General features: G+C 35.9%; 1 protein-coding gene across 6 annotated transcripts in view; it reads left to right on the top strand.

Moving 5' to 3' along the window:
- Positions 1-24,768, top strand: part of MALRD1 (MAM and LDL receptor class A domain containing 1) — an 846,741-nt gene that overhangs the window by 262,987 nt on the left and 558,986 nt on the right. For all 6 annotated transcript variants that reach the window (XM_087420773.1, XM_087420775.1, XM_087420776.1 and 3 more), the window contains 3 exons: positions 2,302-2,475; positions 11,462-11,582; positions 13,560-13,700. In XM_087420773.1, coding sequence (XP_087276899.1) covers positions 2,302-2,475; positions 11,462-11,582; positions 13,560-13,700 — 436 coding nt within the window. The remainder of the gene's footprint in view (positions 1-2,301; positions 2,476-11,461; positions 11,583-13,559; positions 13,701-24,768) is intronic.

Raw genomic sequence — 24,768 nt, 5'->3', positions numbered from 1 at the left:
AAGTGTGATGAGTATAACTGAGAAACTGAATTTTTCATTTTGTTTAATTTTAATTAATTTACCTGTAAATAGCCACGCTATTTTTATACCTTTGTCATTATACACATTATACTTGATTGTTCCTTTTCTTTTTACTTTCCCCCATAAAACTCTGAGGTCCCTAAGCACACCAAATCCCTGTACATCTCCTGACACAGAGCAGGTTCTCTCTCTCTCTCATTCTCTCCGTGTGAAAGTTTATAGATGTTTACTTAAGCACTGATGCTAATAGTCCTACTCACCTCTTCCTTCTTTTTTTCAATGCATATTAACTGAATAGCTACTAAATACACATTGCCATAATAGGTTCTGTGAAGAGTTCACAACGTGCATCATGATTTTGAGTTTATGACTTAGTGTTTTACTACCAATGTATGCCAGAATGAGAGCCACAGAGCTTACACACTTGATGAGTGCCTATCTGAAATTACAGCTGTATTAATATTAATAACTATTAATAAATTATAATGTTCATTGATTTTACCCTGACCAATGTTAGATTTGAAAAGACTATGGAAGGTTGCTTGATCTATAATAAACTGAAGAACTCTCCTTAAGTCTCTACAATGCCAATTCTGTTAAAATAGTAAATTAAATATAAGTTCTCAGCTCTTATCCTGTTGAATATGGATCCCTTTAGTATTTACTCTTCATACACTATTAAAATAACTTCACACTGGTGACTTACAGAGTGACAGTTTGACAGCTTGAGATTCTGATGGAGCATGCACAGCTCTTGTACAACTAGGTTTAAAGCTCTGTTTTGCATATTTGCAAGCTTGGAACCTGCTGAAACTACAGTAGGGATCTGAAATTTAATTGTAGTTGAGGAACATAAATCCTCCATTTTCATAGAATTTAATTAAACACTTCCATTTGAGTTTACATTTCTCGCTTACCTGTGAAGGTCTGAGTTTAGGTGAGTGTGGTAGTGAAATCTAAAATGAAATTGACAACCAGAAAGAATTTTTCAATCAAGTCGTGGCAATTAAGTAGACATTGAAAAAAATGTGTACCACGTGGGAACAGAGAATGCTGGATGTTTTAAACTGAACAATTTTTTAAAAGAGCATTTTAAGAAATTTGGTCAACTTTCATCTCCACTGAAATTGGGACCAGCAATGAAATAAATGGGTAGCCTATATATGCACTAATATCTGTCCATGTAACAGAATAAAAGCACCATGATGAAAAAAAATAATCAAGAATTTAAAATATAGTGAAACTGAAAAGGAGTCACTTTGAATCCAAAGAGAAGGATTTCATTTCCAAGGGGTCTCATCTCCGAATGTCGTGTTTTTCTTTCAAACATGCAGCCTTAGAACTCTCTATGTCATAAGGAGATGAAAAAAAATTGACTGCTGTGTGTCTGAACTTGTTTTTTATGGAGTTTTTGTTGACATATTTTATAGAGTGAATCATCCAACCATTGAAGGAATTAATTTTCAGCTCACACGCTGCCTGGTACTTAGTAAATACTCAGTAAATATTGATTGAATAAATGACAGTCCTGAATTCCGTGTTATAGCTACTGCTATCAGCACCTAACATAATCCTCTCTCTATTTTTTCTTCACTACCTAGTTAACCTGTCAAACCTGTAGTTTATGTCATCATTGATAGTGAGTAGGAGGTGAGATGATCAAGGCCCTCTAGCCTCAGAAAGAGTGTTTTCTTACTTAGATTAAATTATTAACGATATCATATGAGCTCCCAAGTTCTTTGACAGTGTCACGATAGGAAGGAATTAATGAAAAGTATTCATTACAGTTTTCTTTTACCCAAGAAAATTTTTCAAGAAAACTTTTACTTGGTTTGGTGTTAGAGACATCAAGGAGAATGTATAGTAAAACCTTATTTTGTAACTTTGAGTCAGAATGTATATCCTGCCCGATATAAGAAGCAAGAGAGAAGGGTCCTGAGAAACTTCTGTGGATGCAGAGTGGTACTGCCCATTACAGTGTGGACAAATAAGTGTCCTCAAACACGTCTTGGGAGTGTGCTAGCATCCCATTTCTTTAGTCTTCTCTATGGCATGTCTTAAGACCAGTTAGTGCAGCTGCCTTGAGCCTTTTCTTAAGGGGAGATACAAAGGTTGGCAAACAATGTACTCAGCATTTTCTGGGCTTGCGTATTTGGAGGAATGGAGAATTGAGAAGATCATATTTAACGCCAAAGTAGTTTGGGATATCTTTAATTATAGTAAAGCTACTGGAGACAGGTAAATGGAATATTTAAATCATTCAAAAACATTTTTCAATAGGTGCGGTTTTGGTATCATCTGTCTCAGCATTCACATCTCTCAGTTTTTACAAGAACGTCACTGGATGGAAATTTGCAGAAGCAGGGTGTTCTAACTGGAATCTCTGAATCTAAGTGGAGACGAGCAAAAATCGATCTCTATGCGAAGGCTGGAGAATCTACTCTGCCTTTTCAGGTGAGCACATAAAAAATTAATACAATTCAGCAGAAGGTGCTTATTTAATGCTAATCTTTTCAGACAGCAATATAACACATAGATCCCATAAAGTTATCTGCTGTTAATAAAGCACATTCACAATCAGGGATGAATAAAGAGGTTATCTTGACTAAGTGCTGAAGACTTTGGTGTGGAAGTATAGCAAAAGTGGAGATAAGAATTGCATAGGATGGCAGAGAGAAGAGTAATTTAACAGGAAAATATTTGGTTTTTTAAGTGAGGATGGTGGATTACATGAGGTAGTGAAAAAATCTGACTGGGACTGCAGTCACATTTTAATCCTACTGCCTCATGTTCTACTGCCCACTAATATTGAGGGCTGTATCAACCTTTTATGTTATTTTCTTGGTTCATAATAAAAGAAGGCAACTGTAGCTTATCAAATGGGTGCCCCAACTTCCACCCTCTTGGACATGACTCACTTCTGGATGATTTATGAAAAGAGCTATTTTATAAACTAGCTTGGATCGTGGAATATAGTGGAAAACACTGCCTTCAGAGTTAGGTGGTCTGAGTTCTGGTCTCTGCTCAGTTCATGGGTTGGTGAGTGACTGCACAAATTACGTCTTTGAGCTTCAAATTTCACAGTCTGTGAAAACCACAGTGATAGAGAAAGCAGTACTTCAGGGGAATCTGAATATTAAAGAGAATATAGCTAAAATGGTGGCCATGAACATGGGCTCTGGAGCCTGGGGTTCAAGCCCAGGTATATAATCATAGGGAAGTTTCTCAATCCTTCTATGCTTCTGTTTCTTCCTCTATAAATGGGGAGGTAAAAGGATCATTCTTGGGGTGTTAGGAGCCCCTGATAAATAACACACTTCATCTGGTACTCATTTCTGAACCAACTGAGATAAATATAGAAGTCTAACAGATAGAGAGCAAAATATTTTGGAGGGGATGCCTTTAGAATCTGCAGTCATATATTTAAAATAAAACTTCACCTCAGGATAAACTGATTCACCCAGAGAACAGCTGACTGCTAGCGAAAACTTCAGGGAAACCTTTTACCATTAGCCAGAGAGACTATCAGAACGCGTGCCTCCTGAAAACAGGCTGGCTCCCAAAAGGTGGGGGATGGGGTATTGAATAAGAGAGGAAGAGGATGAGTCAAGCATGCCAAGCTTATTCTTCTAACATCACCAATCAGTTAAATACTCCTTCTCCCATGGGAAACAGTAAGGGGTCAGTTAACAGCAGTGTCACTGCTGGGAAGTTCTTGCCTGTGGAAGGAGGAGGGATAGGGAATAAACATCGACTCCTATTAGTATTACCTACTTTGTGGAATTATTATGAGGATTAAACGGTTTATACATGTAAAGCACATGGAAAATAATATGGCACGAAGTAAACACACAAAAGTTAGCTATTGTTATTGTTGTGGTTATTGCATATTGTTTGGGAAGTGTAGACACTCAATAAATGTCAGTATCCTTCTTTATTTTGAAAGGGAGGCTCCTCTTGATCAAAACTCTGGGCTCAATGATTAGAGATTCCTTCACTCAGTGAAGGTCTCCATACTCCCCTGATTCTCAAGGATCATATTTATGATTCCACTCCCGTATCTAGCGGACAAAAACATAGTGAATCTAGGAACTCTTAACATTTGGAAAACATTTGACGTAAAGGCCAGTCATGGAATCATTTTAGTGTCAATGTCTATTACATGTGACAGGACAAACAAAATCAAAGCAGTTTGATCCCTTGCCTCATGTATTTATAGTCTATATGAAATTCTTTTCATTAGATTTACTTTTAGTTAGAATGAAATCGATTAATATCTCTCAGAGTCTATTGTTAATTGACATATTGGGAAGAAAACAAAGTGTCCCTGTCTACACAAAAACCTGCACACTGATGTTTATAACACCTGTATTCAGAATTGCCAAAACTTGGAAACAACCAAGATGTCCTTCAGTTGGTGAATGGATAAGTAAACTGTGGTACATCCAGACAATGGAATATTATTCAGCACTAAAAAGAAATGAGCTGTCAAGCCTAGAAATGGCATGGAGGAAACTTAAATGCATATTACTAAATGAAAGAAGCCAATCTGAAAAGGCTACATACTGCATGATTCCAACTATATGATATTCTGGAAAAGGCAAAACTATGGAGATAGTAAAAAGATCAGTGGGTGTGGGGGTGAGGGGAAGGGTGAGGGGAGGGATGAAGAGACAGAGGACAGAGGATTTTTAGGACAGTGAAAATACTTTGTATGATAATATGATGATGGATACGTGTCATTATTCATTTGTTCTAACCCATCGAATGTACAACACCAAGAGTGATGTGTAATATAAACTACAGACTTTGGGTGATTAAGATGTATCAATGTATGTTTAGCAATTGTAACAATGTCCCACTCTGGTGGGGCATATTGATAATGGAGGAGGCTATGGATGTGTGGGGGCAGGAGGTATATGAGAAAACTCTGTACCTTCCCCTCAATTTTGCAGTGAACCTAAAACTGCTCTAAAAATCTTAATAAAAAACAAAAGAAAACAAAAAAAAAAAAACGGAACATCTTTTGTTAGAACTAGCTATTTGAGAAATATTATGCATTGAAATGCATGCCATTCCTTTCTCAGCCTGGAGGCACTCCTTAACCTGTCACTATTATTGAAGAGATTCAGCACAGTGTAGATTTTTCTCTTTAATATTTCTTCCTTTGGGGTTTTAGTTTTTGTTTTGCTTTGCAGTGCAAACTGAGACTACTCTTTATTATCTGGGGCATATGAACCAGTTAGTAGATTGACCAGTGGTTAGACAGGATGTCATAATTTGGCAGCCACAGGTTTGTGATCTTTCTAAAGCAGCCTTGCTCTGCTGCTCTCCTCTCTCCCTTCACTCCCCTCCATGGGGGCTCAGCGCCACATGTTGGCTTTTCTCTCTCCCCAGTTGGGGGCTCCCAGTCAGCACCCATGAGCCTCACCTTAATTATGATGTCCTTTGAGGGGAATGAATGGTCTTGGGTTCTTGCTAGGCCTCAGCTATGTTTAATTCACCCCTGAGAAGAAGAGTTTTAGTCTGTGCCTCTGTTCCTTCTTACTCAATCCTGTTACTTGGCTGTAGTACAAGTTTGTTTTAGAAACCACAGGTGAATAAAAAGAAAAATAAAAAATATTCTCTCACATTTCACCATTAAAGAGGCCATTACAGGTCTACAATCTCTAATCAGCAATTTGGAAAATTCAAATTTGGAAAGCGATAAGCTTTTGAAAAATGAATTTAGAGGCAAAATTGAACCTGACCCAAACCAGTGTGAGGTCTCTAGGCAGTTCATTTAGTGATGAGTTTGATTATAGAGTGCTGCCCCCATGTCCCTGGGGGTATCATGTAATATACACAATAGGTGTTATAGTAACATTCTCAACTCTAAACCATTCACGTTTCAAAACCCAGCTGGACCCAAAGACTTGAGATAAGAAACTGCAAGCCTGTGTTAACATTCTGGTGTGAATCAGTCCAAGTTTTATACACACACACACACACACACACATGCACGCACATATACACACACGCAAGATACGTAAATACACAGTCACACACAGATATATACACACAGTATTATTTAACACATTAATATTACTTATATATATTATTAAATAGTTCAAACAAGTAGAGAATATAGAAAGAGGCAAACACCCATGTACTCATACCTCAGAATTAACTAATGTTAATATTTTGTTTGCTTATAATGTTAATGTTTGCCTATAAAGATGCCGCTTTTATCCTCTTTGTACCCCTTTCTTTTCCATTCTTGTCCTCTGCAGGAAAAAAACATAATATTATGTTGATTTTAACCTGATTCCTCTAAGTATATTTTCAAAAGTATGGAAATATGCATGAGGATTCTAGCAAGGTGCAGTTCTATTTCATGCTTTTATCAACAACAAATGGAAAGGATATTATACCTACAAATAGTCAATCTAGCTTTTAAATATTCAAGTGTATGAAGTTCATCTTCTTGAAAACAGCCTTCCTTGGCACTTTAAGTTTAGTGGACTGAATCATTTAAAAGTGACCTTAGTCATCGTCTGGCCAGCGGTTCAATGTGACTACACTCTGAACATATTTATACAGCGTAATCCAATCCAATCCAAACATCGGAAAGGACAAAGACCTCAGGCTGTACGACCTCTGTGTTTCCTTGCAGCTGTGAAAATCTGATTGACTGTGGTCCTTTTGATGTCTCTTGTGGACATCACGACAGAGTGCAAATTGCTTTGAGTTCCTAAGGAAATAAGCACGCCTAGGTAGGTAGGGATTTCATTCTTCCTGGTGGAAAAGGATGAGGCTTACTGTTTATTCTGTAAGAACAACAAATTACCAACATTTCAATACTCTTTCCATTTCCTGTGCAGTTTTTATTGGAAGAGTGTAAGTCAAATAGCTAATAATATTCTTTATGATCTGTTTTAACTTGGCCTGTTCATTTTATATGTTCAGCTTTTTACACTAATATATTTATTTATAGTTTCTTTTTACCTAATTACTGTTCTTCATTTTAATATCTAGAAGTGGCACTTTTTCTGAGTACCGTCCATTGATTTCCAGTTGATCTACTTTCTTTGAGTTTCCCATTAAAACATAATTGTGTCATATTTTAGATTTCATTTTAAAATGACCCTTTTGTGAAATTTTCCACCATGATTGATACCATGTTCACTCTTTATCAGAGTCAATGATATAAATCAATAACAATTTCCCGACATTATTTGAAGATTCAGTGAAGGGTAAGATTTATAATATAAAAGTAAAAGCTGATCTAGTCTCTGTAAATTGCTGTGTCCTCAGCCTTCTTAATCTAGGGCCTCATTAAATCTTGTTTTGCCGGCTAGCTCTGTCCTTCAGCATCTGCTAAAGACCAGTTATCTCTTTATTTCATTAGAGTTGATGCAGTAGAGCATAATTATTAATGACTCAGGTTACATACTTTTCTTATTTGATATGTGACCTTCAACCAATTACCTCAACTCTCTAAGCTTCTGTTTCCTTTGTTTTAAAATAAGGATGAAAATAGCACCATCTTCACAGGGTTAAAACAAGCGAACGTCCCTGGTATGTAGTAAGCACTAAATAAAAGTTATCTGTTGATCTTATTAATACCACCATCATTCTTTAAAAATTACTATATTCCAATTTTTCTTTATTTCTTCTTATTATATTCCTACTTTCTCCATTTCTTCTTAGATTCATATTTATTCGTTCTTGTTATTCTTTTTTAAAACAAAGTATCAAAGAACCAAAATCTGAATATGCTGGTTGAGTATTTCTCTGGAAAAGCTTCTCTCGGTTTTGCAGATGTAAAAAGTAATCACTTGATTGTAAACAATATTTCCAAGTTGCTGTGGTTCCTGAAAGCAAAAATAAGACATGATTTTGCTTATGTAGGGAGTAATATAATGTAATTGAATAAAACAAAATCAGCAAGAGCCTGAAAAATAGTTTTGGAAGGAAAAGATATCTACATATAATTTAAATTTAAATTCTCAAATTACCTTGAGAATATTATAAAATGAGGTTTTTAGTCTTACTTCATCCATGGGTGAAACATCTATTCTGAGCAACCTCTCAGTATCAATTAATAATCAATATTAATTAATTAGTTTCTTTTAATTTATTAAAAAATAACATCAGCTTAGTTAAAACAAGCAATACAAAATAGGAATAGTGAAGATAATTTTGGAACCATCAGATCATGTTATTTACAGATGTAAGATACATTTTTAGGGGAAGTAATATTTTTTTTCTGTTTAAATTGGGAGGATTTTAATTAATGGTAGAATTATAATTTTTCATCGTGTAGTCTTGAATTTAATTATATAGAAGTAAGCAAGCAGAGGTGTAGATGACCTCATATCATTTTTGTTTTGCTTTGGAAGTTGTCTTATAGTTGCATTTTAACGTGAATATCTAAAAGAGGCTAGTGTTTCCCTTCCAACAAAATGATGTAACCGTATTTTAAAGACCTATCATAATAGTTCTACTTTAGCTCATCCCAGGGCCTATGCACTCTACTCAAAGAATAGGAGCATGTACCTCTCTAAGGGCACAGAGAAGTGCCCCAAACATTCTGTCTTTTCTCCAGCTTTTCTTTGAGTGGCATAGTCTTTCAAATATAGTGGTCAACAAATGCTTGTCTAATGAGTCTGAAGAATTAAGCATCTGTGTCTTAACTGACTTTGGTGTAAGATGTGTTATAATAATGAATACTAGAAGAATTCTTTCAAAATTAAAGCTGTCCAAAATAAATTACAGTAACTTAATAGTATAAGCATAATATATTCCTCAATTACAAATCTTGGCTATATTTCATCAAAATCCTTCTTTAAAATCTGTTATTATTTTCTGCCTCTTGTATGAAGGCCAAATTTCTTGGCCAAGACTCTACAGAAAGTAGCTCTAATCAGAACTTTAAAAATCATTAAAATTATATACATCTCATTATAAAGTATAAAAAAGATAAAGCAATAGTCCCTCATGACCACCCTCACCTCCCATCATAGTTTTATCTTGACATAAGTATAGACACTAATTTATTTTTACTTCTAGACCCTTTTCTATTTATTTAATATGTACGTATGTACCACATATATCTAGAAATCTAAACTGTTGTGTATTTTCAGCCTAAGTGGTGTCGTGCTATAAATTTTCTTCTGTAATTTAATTGTTTACTCAGAAACATGTGTTGAAGATCTTTCCCTATTAGCACATAGAGATAGATATTATTTTTAACTGGCTTAGTAGTACATGGTCCATATCACCATTTATTTATTGATTCCCATTTAAGTTGTTCCTATTCGTTTGCTGTCAAAACATTGAAGTAAACATTCCTGCACAGGCCTTCCTGTTTATGCCTCGGAGTATCTCTCTAGGGTAAACACTGAGAAGTGGGATTAATTTTTGTAATCTATGTTATTTTTCTTTTTAATAGATGACATCAAATTGTTCTCCAATTGGACTGCACCAATTCGTGCAATCAGCACTATCCATCTACTATTCAGTTAATTTGTTGTTCTCTTAAAATTCTATACTTCTATGTAGGGGAGAAAAAGTTTTTTCCTTGACTCTGTTGGAGTCCCTGGCTGGGTCTGAAAATTAAACTGACAAAGCCGTATTAGCGTGAGAAAAGCATATAAAATTACTTAAGTTTTACCTGGCATGTGTGCCTTCGTCAGGAAACGAAGACCCAAAGAAACAGTTAAACCTGAGTGTTTTTGATGGTTTGATGCTAGGCTTGATGAATGTGGACAGTCATGGAAAGATATGATAGGGCAAAGAGTATGAGCTAGTGTGGTAAACTGGAAGAAACAGCATGGCCTGTCTGGATTCTTCTCTGTGTCCTTTTGTCTTTGGAGATAAGGATGTCTCTGGGTATAAGGAGGGCACCTCTCACATGAGGGTTTTAGGATCTGCTTTAGGAGAAGGGCATGTCCATCCTGCATATGCCATTTCTCAAATTCCTTCACTTAAAATATTTAGTATGCCAAGGTGCGATATTTTGGGGTACTGTGTCTTGAACCCATCATCCTATGACACCCAGAATTTTCTAAATGTGCCATATACTTTCACATCTCCTTGCTTTTGCTTGTAATGTTACCAGTTTCTCAAAGTAGCAAAATCTTAGGCAGCAATTATAACTGAGGTTTAAGACCTCTTTACCCAATCTTTTTTCAAATTCTGCCTCACGTTCTTGGCAGAAATAATGAAGTGCTTTTCTTTGATTCGCTTAGTATCTTATGCATATCTCTTGTGTAGCACTTATGGTGTAGTTTGGTTGTTAATGTGTCTTACCAAGTAAGTTGTAAGATCTTTGAGATCAGAGATCCTCCCTGTTATCAGGATGGAGATACACCTACTAGCTGTGTCCTGGACTGGTGGTCCTGCTATGCTTCCTTAAGACTCCAGACATAATTTCTTTCTTTCCTTTTTTTTAAGATGGTGGAATAGCAACAGAATAATGCGAGTGATTAACAAGAAAGAAAACAAATTATATCCATCATTATTCAGAGTGTTAGAATAAATTAAACTTAGATACCTCCAAGTGCTTTAGCATATGAATATTATTAACCACTGTATACGGTTATTGATTGTACGCTTTACCTCACTAAGTAGGTTTCTGTATATGTATACATAATATATATGTATTTAAATATTCTGATATGGAAATGAATCATTGCCTCCAGCAGACCCATTACAAATGAATTCATATCTCAATTAAATTGAGTTGTAAAGCACACAGTTGATTACCCCAAAGAGCTCATTTTAAATGCATATGACTCTTAATGGCTCCAATGGGAAGGCAGCCCTTCAGTAGTGATGAATGTTACAAGTTTTAATGGAAACAAGGTTACCTAAGATATTAAGGTTACATAAGATGCTGTCAAAGCAGTTATGACTTTATAAATTTATAATTTAAATGTTCTGGTCAAAACAATTTTCTAAAATTAGATTGGAAGATGGCACAGATGCAAATGAGCTTCTCTACACAAAGAAATATGATTGTAAGACTTTTATTTTTGTTAAAAAATGATTAAAGAAGACAATTTCCGTGCTACAAACAGACTTTATTGAACACTTCATGAAGCGGACAGTCTCCATTCAGAGAAACGTAAAATGGGGCAGACAGCAGAAAGCTTTTATATGATAAAGAACAAAGAACAAGGAAGGGAAAAATAGAAAATATCTGGTTGACTGGGGCCACATAGTCAACCTTGTCTGGGTGAGAAGGAACAGGAATATAAGTAGTAAAGAGTCTCGAGTTGCCTTGGTGTTTGGGAATTGGCTGACTGAATATACTGAGTTTCTGATCAACCAGAGCATTAACAAGGACAGAAAAATTATCATCTGGGGCAGGAGAGCCTCCATCTTGGGTCTAGAAAGTTATTTCAACACTTTTATGGTTTATTTTTAATAGTTTATCTTTCTGTAATTATAGTTAATTTTAGAAGCTACTATTTTATCATCAAATGCTACCGTTGCACTAGATGACATCACTATATCCCAAGAATGTGAAATTTCATATAAGTCACTTCCAGGTACCAGTATACAAAACAAAGGTAAGTTTTTTCTTGTGGTTATTGTAATTTTGAATATTGACATAATTAGTTCTCCTTGATATCAAAATATAAAATATATTAGAATCCTTCAATAATATGACTCACTAATACCTAATACTAGGATGTGGATTATATCACACATCCTTGAAAACTAAAACATTTTTTTTAAAAAAAAGGTAAAAATACAATATATCACAGTCTAGGCTATAGGCTCGCTTCCAATAATATTCTATGCTTGAGGCTAAAATTGTCACATACAAATTTTTTAATTATAAAAATTATGAATTTTAATTATTTTGCACTTCTATAAGAACACTTCTATAAAAATTCAATTCTATTTTAATTTTGTTTGGCACTTCAAATGAATATATAATGAAATGCATGTTTTAGAATCACCCAGGAGTTCAAAAAAATTATCGTGTTTAGAAAAGTGACTAAGGCCAGCCAAAAATTTCAAACTTGACCCTAAAATTGTGTTTAAATTCAAAACATAATATGTTCAAGAAACAGATGAAGTTTGGCTAATTCTTTGACTAACTATTTTGTAGAGAATTTCAATTAAGGGACAGGAAGATTGTCATAAAAATGGACCCCAAATAGTCGAATAGGCATTTTTGAAAATTTAACCATTACTTAGGTTCTGAGAGTGCGTTGAAACAGGATACATTGTGCCTGCAGTTACTTTGTCATTTGAACACTAATAGATGTTTCTCTTTGACCACCGCTATAATTAGATTTCAATTAATCAATAGACAGTATTAAAAATGTTACCTGAAAACTGTCACATTTCATTTTTCTTAATCTCTATACATGAAAAATACTTGCATGTAGAAATCGGGCATATCATATAGTCGGAAGTTATGTTTCCTTAAACAACATATTTAGTGAGAGGAAAAGTTGCATTCTCACCAGAGTTAAATACACTAATTGAGGATGATATAGGAGAAACAATTCTGAATTGAGACCCGAGTTAAAGAACTTTTAATTAAAGGTCCTTTATTAAAGACATCTTTCATTGGCGAGTTTGTATAATTCTATGTGCTAACTTTATATTGTGTTAATGTGTATTTACTTTATTCAGAATGTGTGTCCTGATTTTATAATAAACCTTTCTAAAGCTGTGTGTGTGTGTGTGTGTGTGTGTGTGTGTGTGTGTAGTTCTGATAGACAGTGAAGAATGTAAGGCAGCAGATTTAATGATTAATGAGTTTTGGAGGGTTAACTAGCATTACCTATTTCTGTTATTTAATTAAACATTTTCCTTCTCCTCATCACATACCACATCACCAGAATTGGAATAGTAGGAAGGCATTAAAGTTGACATTGAAAAGAATGTAATTGGAGGCAAAAGTCTGGTTAAAGGTTTTAAATTATCACTAAAATGAACCTTGGCAGAAGTCTCTGAGAGTGCTTGATCTTACTTACAGAGAATTCTTTTCATAAATTAACTCAAAACTCATTTATGTGTGCTTCATCCGAACACCAGCTCGATTGGTTAGAGCTAATTCTAATTAGGCCAAAATTATATAAATTATTCCTGAAAGACCAATGGTTTTATGCAAAGGAAAAAAAAAACTTCCTTACAGTTTTGCAAATTTGTCTAATAGGCAATTATAGGATCTCCTGTATGGAATTTAGTGCTACTACCTGGCAGAAGTTTAGGGACGAGACTGGAAGGGGAGTTAAAAAATGTGCCATGACCTACGGATAGTGAATTATGTTGTATCTGGGGGACAGAGTGGCCCGAGATTTACTGAGACCCTGTACTTGAATTAAAGCCTTTGAAGCCTGGCCTGCAAATGGCTGTAGTACTTCAGAGCAATCCTGAGAGTATTAACCTGTTTACATTTGAAGCACCCTACACATGATGAAAAGAGCAAATTGTACTCTGATTTGGCCTTTTATCCAGCTTCCTCTTCTGCATATTTGAAAACTAGTGTTCATGAAGCAATTAAGCATTCCATTTATTTATTGAAGGACAAGAAGATGTTGTATCCTCTCCATCTCTTAATTTTGAAGCTGGATTCATGCCGATTGAGGATGCAGGCGATATTTCATCCAGCAGGGTCTATGATTTTACATCTGACTGTCCAAATGGAGCAGATGAAGCCAACTGTGGTGAGTGAAAGAACTGATTCACTGGGCTAAGATGTGTGTACATATTTATTCTCTGAATGTAAAGTGCGTACTACTCAAGTGAGTGTCGTTTAACGAAGACAGTCAGAACTGAGACCTCTACACAACTGCAATGACTTGCAGTTGAAAGCAAACCAATGAACGAAGACATCTCTTTAACTTTTAGTTTTGCTGTGTTCGAGTATAAATAAATGCAGGATAGAACTCAAAAGACAAGAACAAGAATGTATTATAAACATTCCTTTATTAAATTCTTTTTGAGATGGTAAGAATATTCGCCTACTCTTATTCTAAACAATTGCCATGCCAGTACAATTAATGGCAGGGGACTACATAATGCTTAAGAATGTTCTTTCAAACTATAGTGCACCTATGAATAAATTGGTCATAAAACTATAGATCATGGCTAGTCCTATATATTTTTAAATCTGTGAGAGTCTCCTTTGAGTTTCTCCAAGGCAGTGTATCCATTCTTTCTGCCTTATACTTACTTGACTCTCAAGTTATGCTAGCATCCCTGGAAAATTAATAAAGAAGGAAGAGAAGGGGGATGTTGGTGGACAAGCTTTTGCAAAAGTATTTAAATAACTGCTATTGAAGACAATGAAGACAGGCAAAAGGGAAGATTATAGTAGGAGTATCACACTTTATTGACCATCCATTCCTGAAGTGAAACTCAAGGCAGTTTTCAGTCAAGACAATGGTGGGGCATGAACATATTCGTGAGGCATGGTGGAGCACAGAGTTGGAGAGACCCTGCCAACAATCCGTGCAGAACATAGATCAGAATGATGAGAAAAATCAGGGACATTGTTGAGTTCCAATACATTGGCAAAGTGGCCGTGCTGTGACTCACCAAAATCCTTCATTGAGCATCTACCCGATACCAATACATTCAGTAAAGAATAAAGTGTGGTCATTTCCCTCGAGAAACTTAGTCTATTAGGTAAGAAACTCATTGATTTAATAGTTAGAACTAGAATAGAGGTATAAACAAAGTGTTTATTGTAACTCTGAGTTGGGTAATGTATTCTATAGAAGGCAGATAATTTCTCAGCAGGAATTTATTTTTTTTTGAAACTCAGTTTATAATATACTAATTTTTACTCTGCCTGTATATTTATAAAATTATAATATGAAACTAATCATTTTTGGATAGAAATTCCTGGAGTTAACTCCCAATGACCTATAACGATAAAAGATTTAATATTTTCCATTTCCAACTGAGTGAAGCCCTAAATGACATGAGAGTCCTAGTTCAATTTAGCTTAGTCTCTCAGCCAAACTAAGCAAGGTTACAAGAAGAATTGTAGGTGATGTTCCAGCCCTAGTAGTCTAAAACAGATTGATTTTTATTCACCAGGTATTTATTAAGTGCCTACTATGTGCTAGGCACTGTTTGGTGCTTTTTTTCCACCAGATCAGGTACATTCTAAAGATATTGAGATACTCTTGAATTTCTCACTGTTCTCTTCAACAACAACCAAAAAGACCAACTAGAGTTTTTAGTTAAATTAAATTATTCCCTTATGGTTAACTGAGCATATCTTATCAAGACCAAATACGGTAATCATCAGCATGATTTTTTATGTTGGATGTAATAATGTGTCTAGTTTTTATCCAGCTCATAATTATTAAATAGATGTTTGGCCAGTGTTTACATACAGATGGTTCTGTTTATCATTTTTCATAAAAATGTTTATGTGACCTTATAAATCTGCCCTCTAAAGATAATGCTTCATAGAAACTCAAGTGTTTATGAGTATAATTGCTAACTGGTGGGTTTTTTTTGAAATTTTTAAAAATTTTTTTTTAATTTTTATTTTTTTATTGAGGTATAATTGACATATAACATATTAGTTTCAGATTACAGTAATGATATTTGTATATATTGCAAAATGATCATAACAATAAGTCTAGTTAACATCCATCACCATACATAGTTACAAAATTCTTTTTTTCTTGTGATGAGAATTTTTAAGATTTATTCTTAGCAACTTTCAAATATGCAATACAGTATTATTAACTATAGTCGCCATGCTGTGCATTACATTCTCATGACTTATTTATTTTATAACTGGAAGTTTGTACCTTTGGAGCCCCTTCACCGGTTTTGCCAACCCTCTACCCCCTGCCTCTAGCAACCACCAATCTGTTCTCTGTATCTATGAGCTTGGTTTTTGTTTTTGCTATTGTTTCCTTTTTTTTTTAGATTCCATGTATAAGTGAGATCATATGGCATTTATCTTTCTGTGTCAGACTTATTTCAAGTAGCAAAATGTCCTCAAGTTCCATCCATGTTGTCACAAATTGCAGGATTTCCTTTTTTTATGGCTGAATAATATTCCATTGTATATATGGAATATATACATGTATTCCATATGTTCCATATATGTATTTACAGTTTATACACATTTTCTTTATCCATTCATCCATCCATGGAAACTTCTTAGGTTGTTTCCTTATCTTGGCTATTGTAAATAATGCTACAATGAACATGGGGGTGCATATATCTTTTTGAGTTAGTGTTTCAAATTCTTTGGGTAACTATCCATCTTTTGGGTTCCTTGGACCTAGTTCCAGTGCGAGGAGGTGGGGTTCCCCACACCGACAAGCAATGCTCAGGACACCAGCTGGGTGTCCTGCAATTCAACTCACTTCCAACACTATCTACCTGGAACCATCAGGTTCTACAGGTTAAGGGTTAGGTCCTACGAGACTGCCCACCTTGCCCCCTCCTCTCCAGACATGGGTCCCAAGCCCAGGTTGTTACCTGTGCTTGTGACTGACTGGCTACAGATTGGAGGTTCCCACACTCCCCTCCTTAGACTTCCGATGCCGGTTGTAAGTCCAGGTTGATTTCCGTACTTCTGACTGTCTATAAGTCAGAGGTTCCCAAGACATCTTCTTTGGGTTCAACTAATTTGCTAGAGTGGCTCACAGAACTCAGAGAAACATTTTGCTTACTAGATTGCCAATTTATTACGAAATGATACAACTTAGGAACAGCCAGATGGAAGAGATGCATAGGGCAAGATATGGGGAAAGGATGCAGAGCTTCCATGCCCTCTCCAGGCACACCACTCTCCCAGCACCTCCACATGTTCACTAACCTGAAAGCTCTCAGAACTCCATCCTTTTGTGTTTTTATGGAGGCTTCATTACATAGGCATGATTGATTAAGTCATTAGCCATTGACAATTGATTCAGCCTCCAGCCTCTCCCCCTCCCTGGAGGTCAGGGGGTGGGACTGAGAGTTCTAATCCTCTAATCACATGGTTGGCTCCAGTGGCAATCAGCTTCCATCCTTAGGTGCTTTCCAGAAGTCAATTAATTAACATAACAAAAGACATCTTGAGCACTCTCAACACTTAGAAGATTCCAAGGATTATAGGAACTCTGTGCCAGAAATGGGAATAAAGATCAAATCTATATTTATTATAAATCATGATATCACAGCCCGGAAGTGGAATTGCTGGATCATATGGTAGGTCTATGTTTAATTTTTTGAGAAACCTCCATACTGTTTTCCATAGTGGTTGCACCAATTTACATTCCCACAAATAGTGCACAAGGGTTCCCTTTCTCTACATCCTAGCCAACAGTTGATATTTCTCATATTTTTGATAATAGTCATTCTAATAGGTGAGAGGTGATATCTCTTTGTGGTTTTGATTTGCATTTCCTTGATGAGTAGTGGTGTTGAGCAACTTTTCGTGTGCCTTTTGGCCGTTTGTATGTCCTCTTTGGAAAACTGTCTATTCAGATCCTCTGCCCATTTTTTAAACATATTTTTTTTTCTATTGAGTTATGTGAGTTCTTTATATACAGTCATGCACCACATAACGACATTTTGGTCAACAACAGACCACATATATGACAGTGACCCCTAAGATTAGTACCATACAGCCTAGGTGTGTAGTAGGCTACACAATGTAGGTTTGTATAAGTACACTCTATGATGTTCACATCTTGATGAAATCACACAATTTTTAGAACGTATCCCCATTGTTAAGCAACACATGACTGGGTTTGGATATTGATCCCTTGTCAGATATGTGACTTGCAAATATATTCTCCCATTCGGTAGGTTGCTTTTTCATTTTGATGATGCTTTCCTTTGCTGTGCAAAAGCTTTTTAGTTTGATATAGTCCCACTTGTTGATTTTTGCTTTTGTTGCCTTGCTTATGGTGTCAAATCCAAAAAATCATTGCCAAGACCAATGTCAAGGAGCTTCCTGCCTATGTTTTCTTCTAGGACTTTTGTGGTTCCGTGTCTTATGCTCAAGTCTTTAATCCAGTTTGAGTTAATTTTTGTGTATAGTGCAAGATAGTGTTCCAGCTTCATTCTTTTGCATGTAGTTGTCCAGTGTTCCCAACACCATTTATTGAAGAGTCTGTCCTTTCCTGATTATATATTCTTGGCTCCTTTTGTATGAAATTAGTTGACTATATATGGGTGGGTTTACTTTTGAGCTTTCTATTCTGTTCCATTGATTTATGTGTCTGTTTTCATGCCAATACCATACTGTTTTGATTACCATAATTTTGTAATATAGTTTGAAATCAGGTAGCCAAATGCCTCCAGCTTTGTTCTTCATTCTCAAGATTTTTTGGCTATTTGGGATCTTTTGTGGTTCTATAAAAATTTTAGGATTTTTTTTCTACTTCTTTGAAAAATGCCATTGGAATTTTGATAGGAATTGCATTGAATCTGTAGATTGCTTTGAGTAATATGGACATTTTAACAACATTAATTTTTATAATCCATGAGCATAGAATATTGTTTCATTTATTTGTGTCTTCAGTTTTTTTCACCAGTGTCTTGTACAGGTCTTTCACCTCCTTGATTAAATTTATTCCTAGATATTTTATTCTTTTTGATACAATTGTGATTGTTTTCTTAATTTCTGTTTCTGATAATTTGTTATTAATGTATAGAAATGCAACAGATTTTTGTATATTGATTTTGTATCTTGCAACTTTATTTAATTCATTGATTAGTTCTAACATTTTTTGGTGGAGTCTTTAGGGTTTTCTATATATAATATCATGTCATCTGCAAATAGTGACAGTTTGACTTCTTCCTTTCCAGTTTGAATGTCCTTTATTTCTTTTTCTTGCCTAATTGCTCTGGCTAGGATTTCCAATACTATGGTAAATAAAAGTGCCAAAAGTGGGCATCTTTGTCTTGTGTTTGATCTTAGAGGAAAAGCTTTTAGCTTTTCCCCAGTGAGTAAGATGTTATCTGTGGGCTTGTCATATATGGCCTTTATATGTTGACGTATGTTCCTTCTATACCCACTTTGTTGAGAGTTTTTATCTTAAACGCATGTGGAATTTTGTCAAATAATTTTCTCCATCTATTGAGATGATAATATGATTTTTTCCTTCATTTTGTTAATGTGGTGTGTCACATTGACTGATTTGTGGATGTTGAACCATTCTTGCATCCCTGGAATAAATACCACTTGATCATATTGTATGATCCTTTTAATGTACTGTTGAATTTGGTTTGATAATATTTTGTTGAGATGTGTGATGAACATCTATGTTCACCAAGGATATTGGCCTGTAATTTTTTTGTCTGTGTGGTGTCATTGACTGGTTTTGACATCAGGGTAATGCTGGCCTCAAAAATGAGTGGAAATATTCTTTCCTCTTCTATTTTTTGGAAGAGTTTGAGAAGAATTGATATTAATTCTTCTTTAATGCTTTGGAAGAATTTACCAGTGAAGCCATCTAGTCCTGGACTTGTGTTTGTTGGGAAGTGTTTGATTACTGATTCAATCTCCTTATTCCTAATTATCTGTTCAGATTTTCTGTTTCTTCTTGATTCAGTCTTGTTAGATTGTGTGTTTCTAGAAATTTATCCATTTCTTCTAGGTTCTCCAATTTGTTGCTGTATAATTTTTCACAGTGATCTGTTATGATGCTTTATATTTCTGTAGTATCAGTTATAATAACTATGATATCTCCTTTTTCATTTCTGATTTTATTTATTTGAGTCTTCTCTCTTTTTTTCTTGGTAATTCTAGCTAAAAGTTTGTCAATTTTGTTTATCCTTTCAAAAAACCAGCTCTTAGTTTTATTGATCTTTTCTATTGACACTTTAGTCTCTATTTCACTTATTTCCACTCTGATCTTTGTTATTTCCTTTCTTCTACTAACTTTGGGCTTAATTTGTTCTTTTTCTAGTTCCTTCAGCTGTAAAGTTAGGTTGTTTATTTGAAACTTTTTTTGTCTCTTGAGGTAGGCATTTATTGCTATGAACTTCCCTCTTAGAACTGTTTTTGCCTCATTCCACAAGTTTTGGTATGTGTATTCCATTTTTATTTGTCTCAAGATATTTGTTGATTTCTCGTTGATTTCTTCTTTGACCCATTTGTTGTTCGGTAGCATGTTGTTTAATCTCCACATATCTGTGATTTTTTCCAGTTTTCTTCTTGTAGTTTACTTCTAGTTTCTTAACATTGTAGTTGTAAAAGATGCTTGATATGATTTCAGTCTTCTTAAATTTATTGAGACTTGTTTTATTTCCCAATATATGGTCTATCTTTGAGAATGTTTCATGTGTCCTTGAGAAGAAAGTGTATTATGTTGCTTTAGATGCAATGTTCTGTGTATATCTGTTAAGTCCATCTGTTCTAGTGTATCATTTAAGGCTCATGCTGCCTTTTTGATTTTATGCCTGGATGATCTATTCACTGTTGAAAGTGGGGTATTAAAGTTCCCTACTATTATTGTATTGCTGTCTATTTTTACTCTAGGTCTGTTAATATTTTCTTTACATATTTATGAACACCCATGTTCCCTGAATAAATATTTACAAGTGTTATATCTACTTATTGGATTGATCCCTTTATCATTATGCAATGTCCTTCTTTGTCTCTTATTACAGTTTTTGTTTTAAAATCTATTTTGTCTGATATAAGTACAGCTACTCCAGCTTTCTTTTGGTTTCCTTTTGCATGTAATATCTTTTTCCAGCCCTTCACTTTTGTCTGTGTATGTTGTTACATGTAAAGTGAGTCTCTTGAAGGTAACAGATGGGTGTTTCTGTTTTTTTTTTTTTTTAATCCATTCAGCACTCTTTTGATTGGAGAATTTAGTTCATTTACATTTAAAGTAATTATTGATAGGTATGTACTTATTGCCATTTTGTTAATTGTTTTATGGCTTTTTTGCAGTTCTTCTGTTCCTTTTTTATTCTCTTGCATTTTGCCTTTGTGACTTGATGATATTCTGTAGTGGTATGCTTAGATTACTTTTTCTTTACCTTTTATGTATCTACTATAACTTTTTGCTTTGTAGTTACCCTGAGGCTTATATATAACAACTTATATTTATAACAGTTTATTTAAGTTTATAATAACTTAAGTTTAAATGAATTCCAGAGCTCTACATTTTTACTCTTCTCCACTCACATGTTTCATGTTTTTAATATCACATTTTACATCTTTTTATCTTGTGTCTCTTAAATAATTATTGTCATTATAGTTATTTCTACTAATTTTGTCCTTTAGCCTTTCCACTAGCTTTATAAATGATTAATCCACCACTTTTACAACATTAGATTATTCTAAATTTTACTATATCTTTATCAGTGAGATTTACACTTTCATGTGTTTTCTGGAAACTAATGACTGCCTTTTCTTTTCAGCTTAAAGAAGTCCCTTTAACATTTCTTGTAAGGCTGATTTAATGGTGATAAACTTCTTTAGCTTTTACTTGTCTTGAAAACTCGTTATCTCTCCTCAATTCTGAAGAACAACTTTACAGATAGAGTATTCTTATTCGGAAGTTTTTTCTTCCAGCACTTTGAATATATCACGCCACTTCATTCTGGCCTGCAAAATTTCTGCTGAAAAATATGCTAATAGTCTTACGGAGGTTCCCTTGTATGTAACAAGTTGTTTTTCTCTTGCCACTTTTAAGATTCTCTGCTTGTCTTCAACTTTTGACATTTTAACTATAATAGTCTTGGTGTGCGTCTCTTTGAGTTCATCTTATTTGGACTCTCTGGTCTTCTTGGATCTGGATGTCTGTTTTCTTCCCCAGGTTAGAGAAGTTTTCAGTTATTATTTCTTCAAATAAGTTTTCTACCCCTCTTTCTCTCTCTTCTCCTTCTGGGACCTCTATAATGTGAATATTGGTCTTTGAGTTCTACCTTGTCTTTGAGTTCACTAACCATTTCTTCTGCTTCATCTAGTGTGCTCTTGAAGCCCGCTGGTGTATTTTTCATTTCAGTTACTGTATTCTTCAGCTCTATGATTTCTATTTGGTACTTTCTTATATTTTCTGTCTCTTTGTTAAAGTTCTCACTATGTTCATTCATTCTTCTCCCACCTTCAGTGAGCATCTTTATGACCATTATTTGGAACTCTTTAAGATGTAAATCATTTAACTTAATTTCTTTTTTTTTATTTTCTGAGGAATATCAGCCCTCAGCTAACATCCATGCTAATCTTCCTCTTTTTGCTGAGGAAGACCGGCTCTGAGCTAAGATCTATTGCCAATCCTCCTCCTTTTTTTTCCCCCAAAGCCCCAGTAGGTAGTTGTATGTCATAGGTGCACATCCTTCTAGTTTCTGTATGTGGGACGCCGCCCCAGGATGGCCGGAGAAGCGGTGGGTCGGTGCGCGCCCGGGATCCGAACCCGGGCCGCCAGTAGCGGAGCGCGTGCACTTAACCGCTAAGCCATGGGGCCAGCCCCTAACTTAATTTCATTAAGGACTTTTTCTGAGGTTTTATATTGTTCTTTCATTTGGAACATATTCTTTTATTTATTCAATTTCCTTGATTCTCTGTATTGGCTTTATGCATTACATAAAACAGTCACCTCTCCCAGTCTTGAAGGAATGTCCTCATGTAGGAGATGAGCCTTATCATTCAATCCTGCCCTAGCTCTTGCTTTTCTCTCAAACCTTTGTGATTGTCCAAGCAGCTTATTCTATTTTTACTGACTCCCAGTAGTTGAGGGTGTGCCAAGACCTGTCAGTGTCCCAAAGGGGAGGATCTCAGTCAGCACCTAGATTCTGGTTGATTGGAAGCCAGATCCTCAGGCAGCAGCTTTTAAAATATGCAAATAATATATAGTCCTGTGCTACTGCAAGTTAAGTCCTGCTGGCCACCAGAGCCAGGCAATATAGAGGTGTTCTCTTAGCAGCAGTTGCAAAAATCAGAATGCTAGATGAGAGTCCAAGTTCCTTTCAGGGAGATGCTGACAACCTGAGCCATGCAGAAGGAGAGTGCAAAGATAGCACCCACTGGCCTCCATTCTTGGAGTGCACCACAGTAAGCCTCTATATGTGTGCCAAACCAGAAGCCTACCCTTCTGGCCAAAGCTCCAGGACAAGCAAATAGGACTTTCTCTTTCACTGAAAGACTGGGGGTGTGTTTCATTCTGCTGTCTGTGCAGTGCCCTGGGGGTGGCAGCCTGCCAAAAACTGTCTCTCTGTTGATTAAAGTCCAATGGGGCCTAGGAACGCAAGCCCTACTGGCCACCAGAGCTAGGCAATCAACGGGCATCCCCTGGGTGGCAGCCACAAAAACTGGGGCACCAGACATATATATGAGCTTGTCTCTGAGAGATACTGGTGTTCTAGAGTGTGGCAGAAGGAGAGCACAGAGATATTGCCCATCCTCTGAGGTCTCTGGAGAGGATTACTGTTGATCCTTACATATTTGTTTAATTAGAAGCCTGCTCCTCAGGCTGCAGCTATAAAGATAAGCTAATAAGTCTTTTTCACAGAAAAACTGGGTGTCTCGGTCTGTTGCCTCTCGTGCCTTGGGGATGGTAGCTGATTAAGAACTTTTTCTCTGTTGGTTACAGTCTTATGGGTCCCATGAGAATAAGCCCTGCTGGCTGCCAGAGCCAGATGACCTAGAAGTGTCCCCTGAGCAGCAGCCACAACAATTGGGGCCCCAGAGGAGGGTACAAACTCATTTCCAGGAGGTACCAGTGAGTTGAAGTGAGTGCAAAATGGTGCCTGCCAGCCTCCATTCCTGGAGAATATCCTAGCAGGCCCCTAGATATATGTTAAAGTAAATGTCTGCCTGTCAGACTTGAAGATAAGCATATAAGCCTCTTTCACATAAAGTCTGGTCACCTCATTCAACTGCATCTCCACTGGTATCTTTGGGCAAGTGGGTCTGAGCATGTGAGCCCTTTAAGAGCTATTTCTTAGTTCACTATAGCCTTGTGGGTCTTGTGGATTTGAGCCCTGTTGGTTTTCAAAGCTAGATGCTTGGGGGCTTGTCTCTTAGGTGCAGGTCTTTAAAGTTGGGGTGCCCAATGTGGGGTTCCAACCCTTCACTCCTCAGAGAGAAGCTCTGTGTTTTGAGTTCCTTCCTGATTGCGGATTGCTGTGCCGGAAGCTGGGTTTATGGCGAGATTGTGTCTCAGCCTCTCCTTCCTGCTTCAATGTGGGTTGTTTCTCGTTTGCCCAATGTGTAGGAGTCGCTCAGCTAGTTTTGGGGGTTTTTTGCAAAGGAAATTGTTCCATATGTAGCTGTAAATTTGGTTTGTCTGTGGAAGGAGGTGAGTTCAGGATCTTGCTACATCATCATCTTGAACTAGAGCCCAATCAGGAATTTCTTAAAGTATTTTTGGTTCTTACTATATCAGAAGAGTTATCTATTGAATGTTCTACCTGGGATTAACAATACTAAGCCTGTCTCTGGTATACATTAAGACTGTTACCAAATGTACGTGGTCTTTTAATTAGCAAAACAAATCTAAGAGATAGGCAGTATAATTATCCTCATTTTACAGACTTTCTTATCAGTGAGTGTCCATTCAAGAGACAGACATCACACTAGTAATTTGAACAGAGAAAATGTAATATAAAGAATTATTACCTGGAAAGAAGTGGTTAACTACAAAAATGTAAGTGAGAACAGTAAAAAAGAAAGAATTAACAAATGTGAGGAGCAGCTGCTACCTCTAGGGCTGAGACAGAGAATCCAAGGAAGGAATACATACATTTAGATGAGTGCTTTTCCCCACACCCCAGCACTGAGATTTAGACTTTATTGGAGAGGGTGTG

This window comes from Ceratotherium simum, chromosome 32 (genome assembly GCF_057802395.1).
Source record: "Ceratotherium simum simum isolate JZ-2026a chromosome 32, ASM5780239v1, whole genome shotgun sequence".
Classification (NCBI taxonomy): domain Eukaryota; kingdom Metazoa; phylum Chordata; class Mammalia; order Perissodactyla; family Rhinocerotidae; genus Ceratotherium; species Ceratotherium simum.
This window is presented reverse-complemented; position numbering and strand designations above follow the sequence as displayed.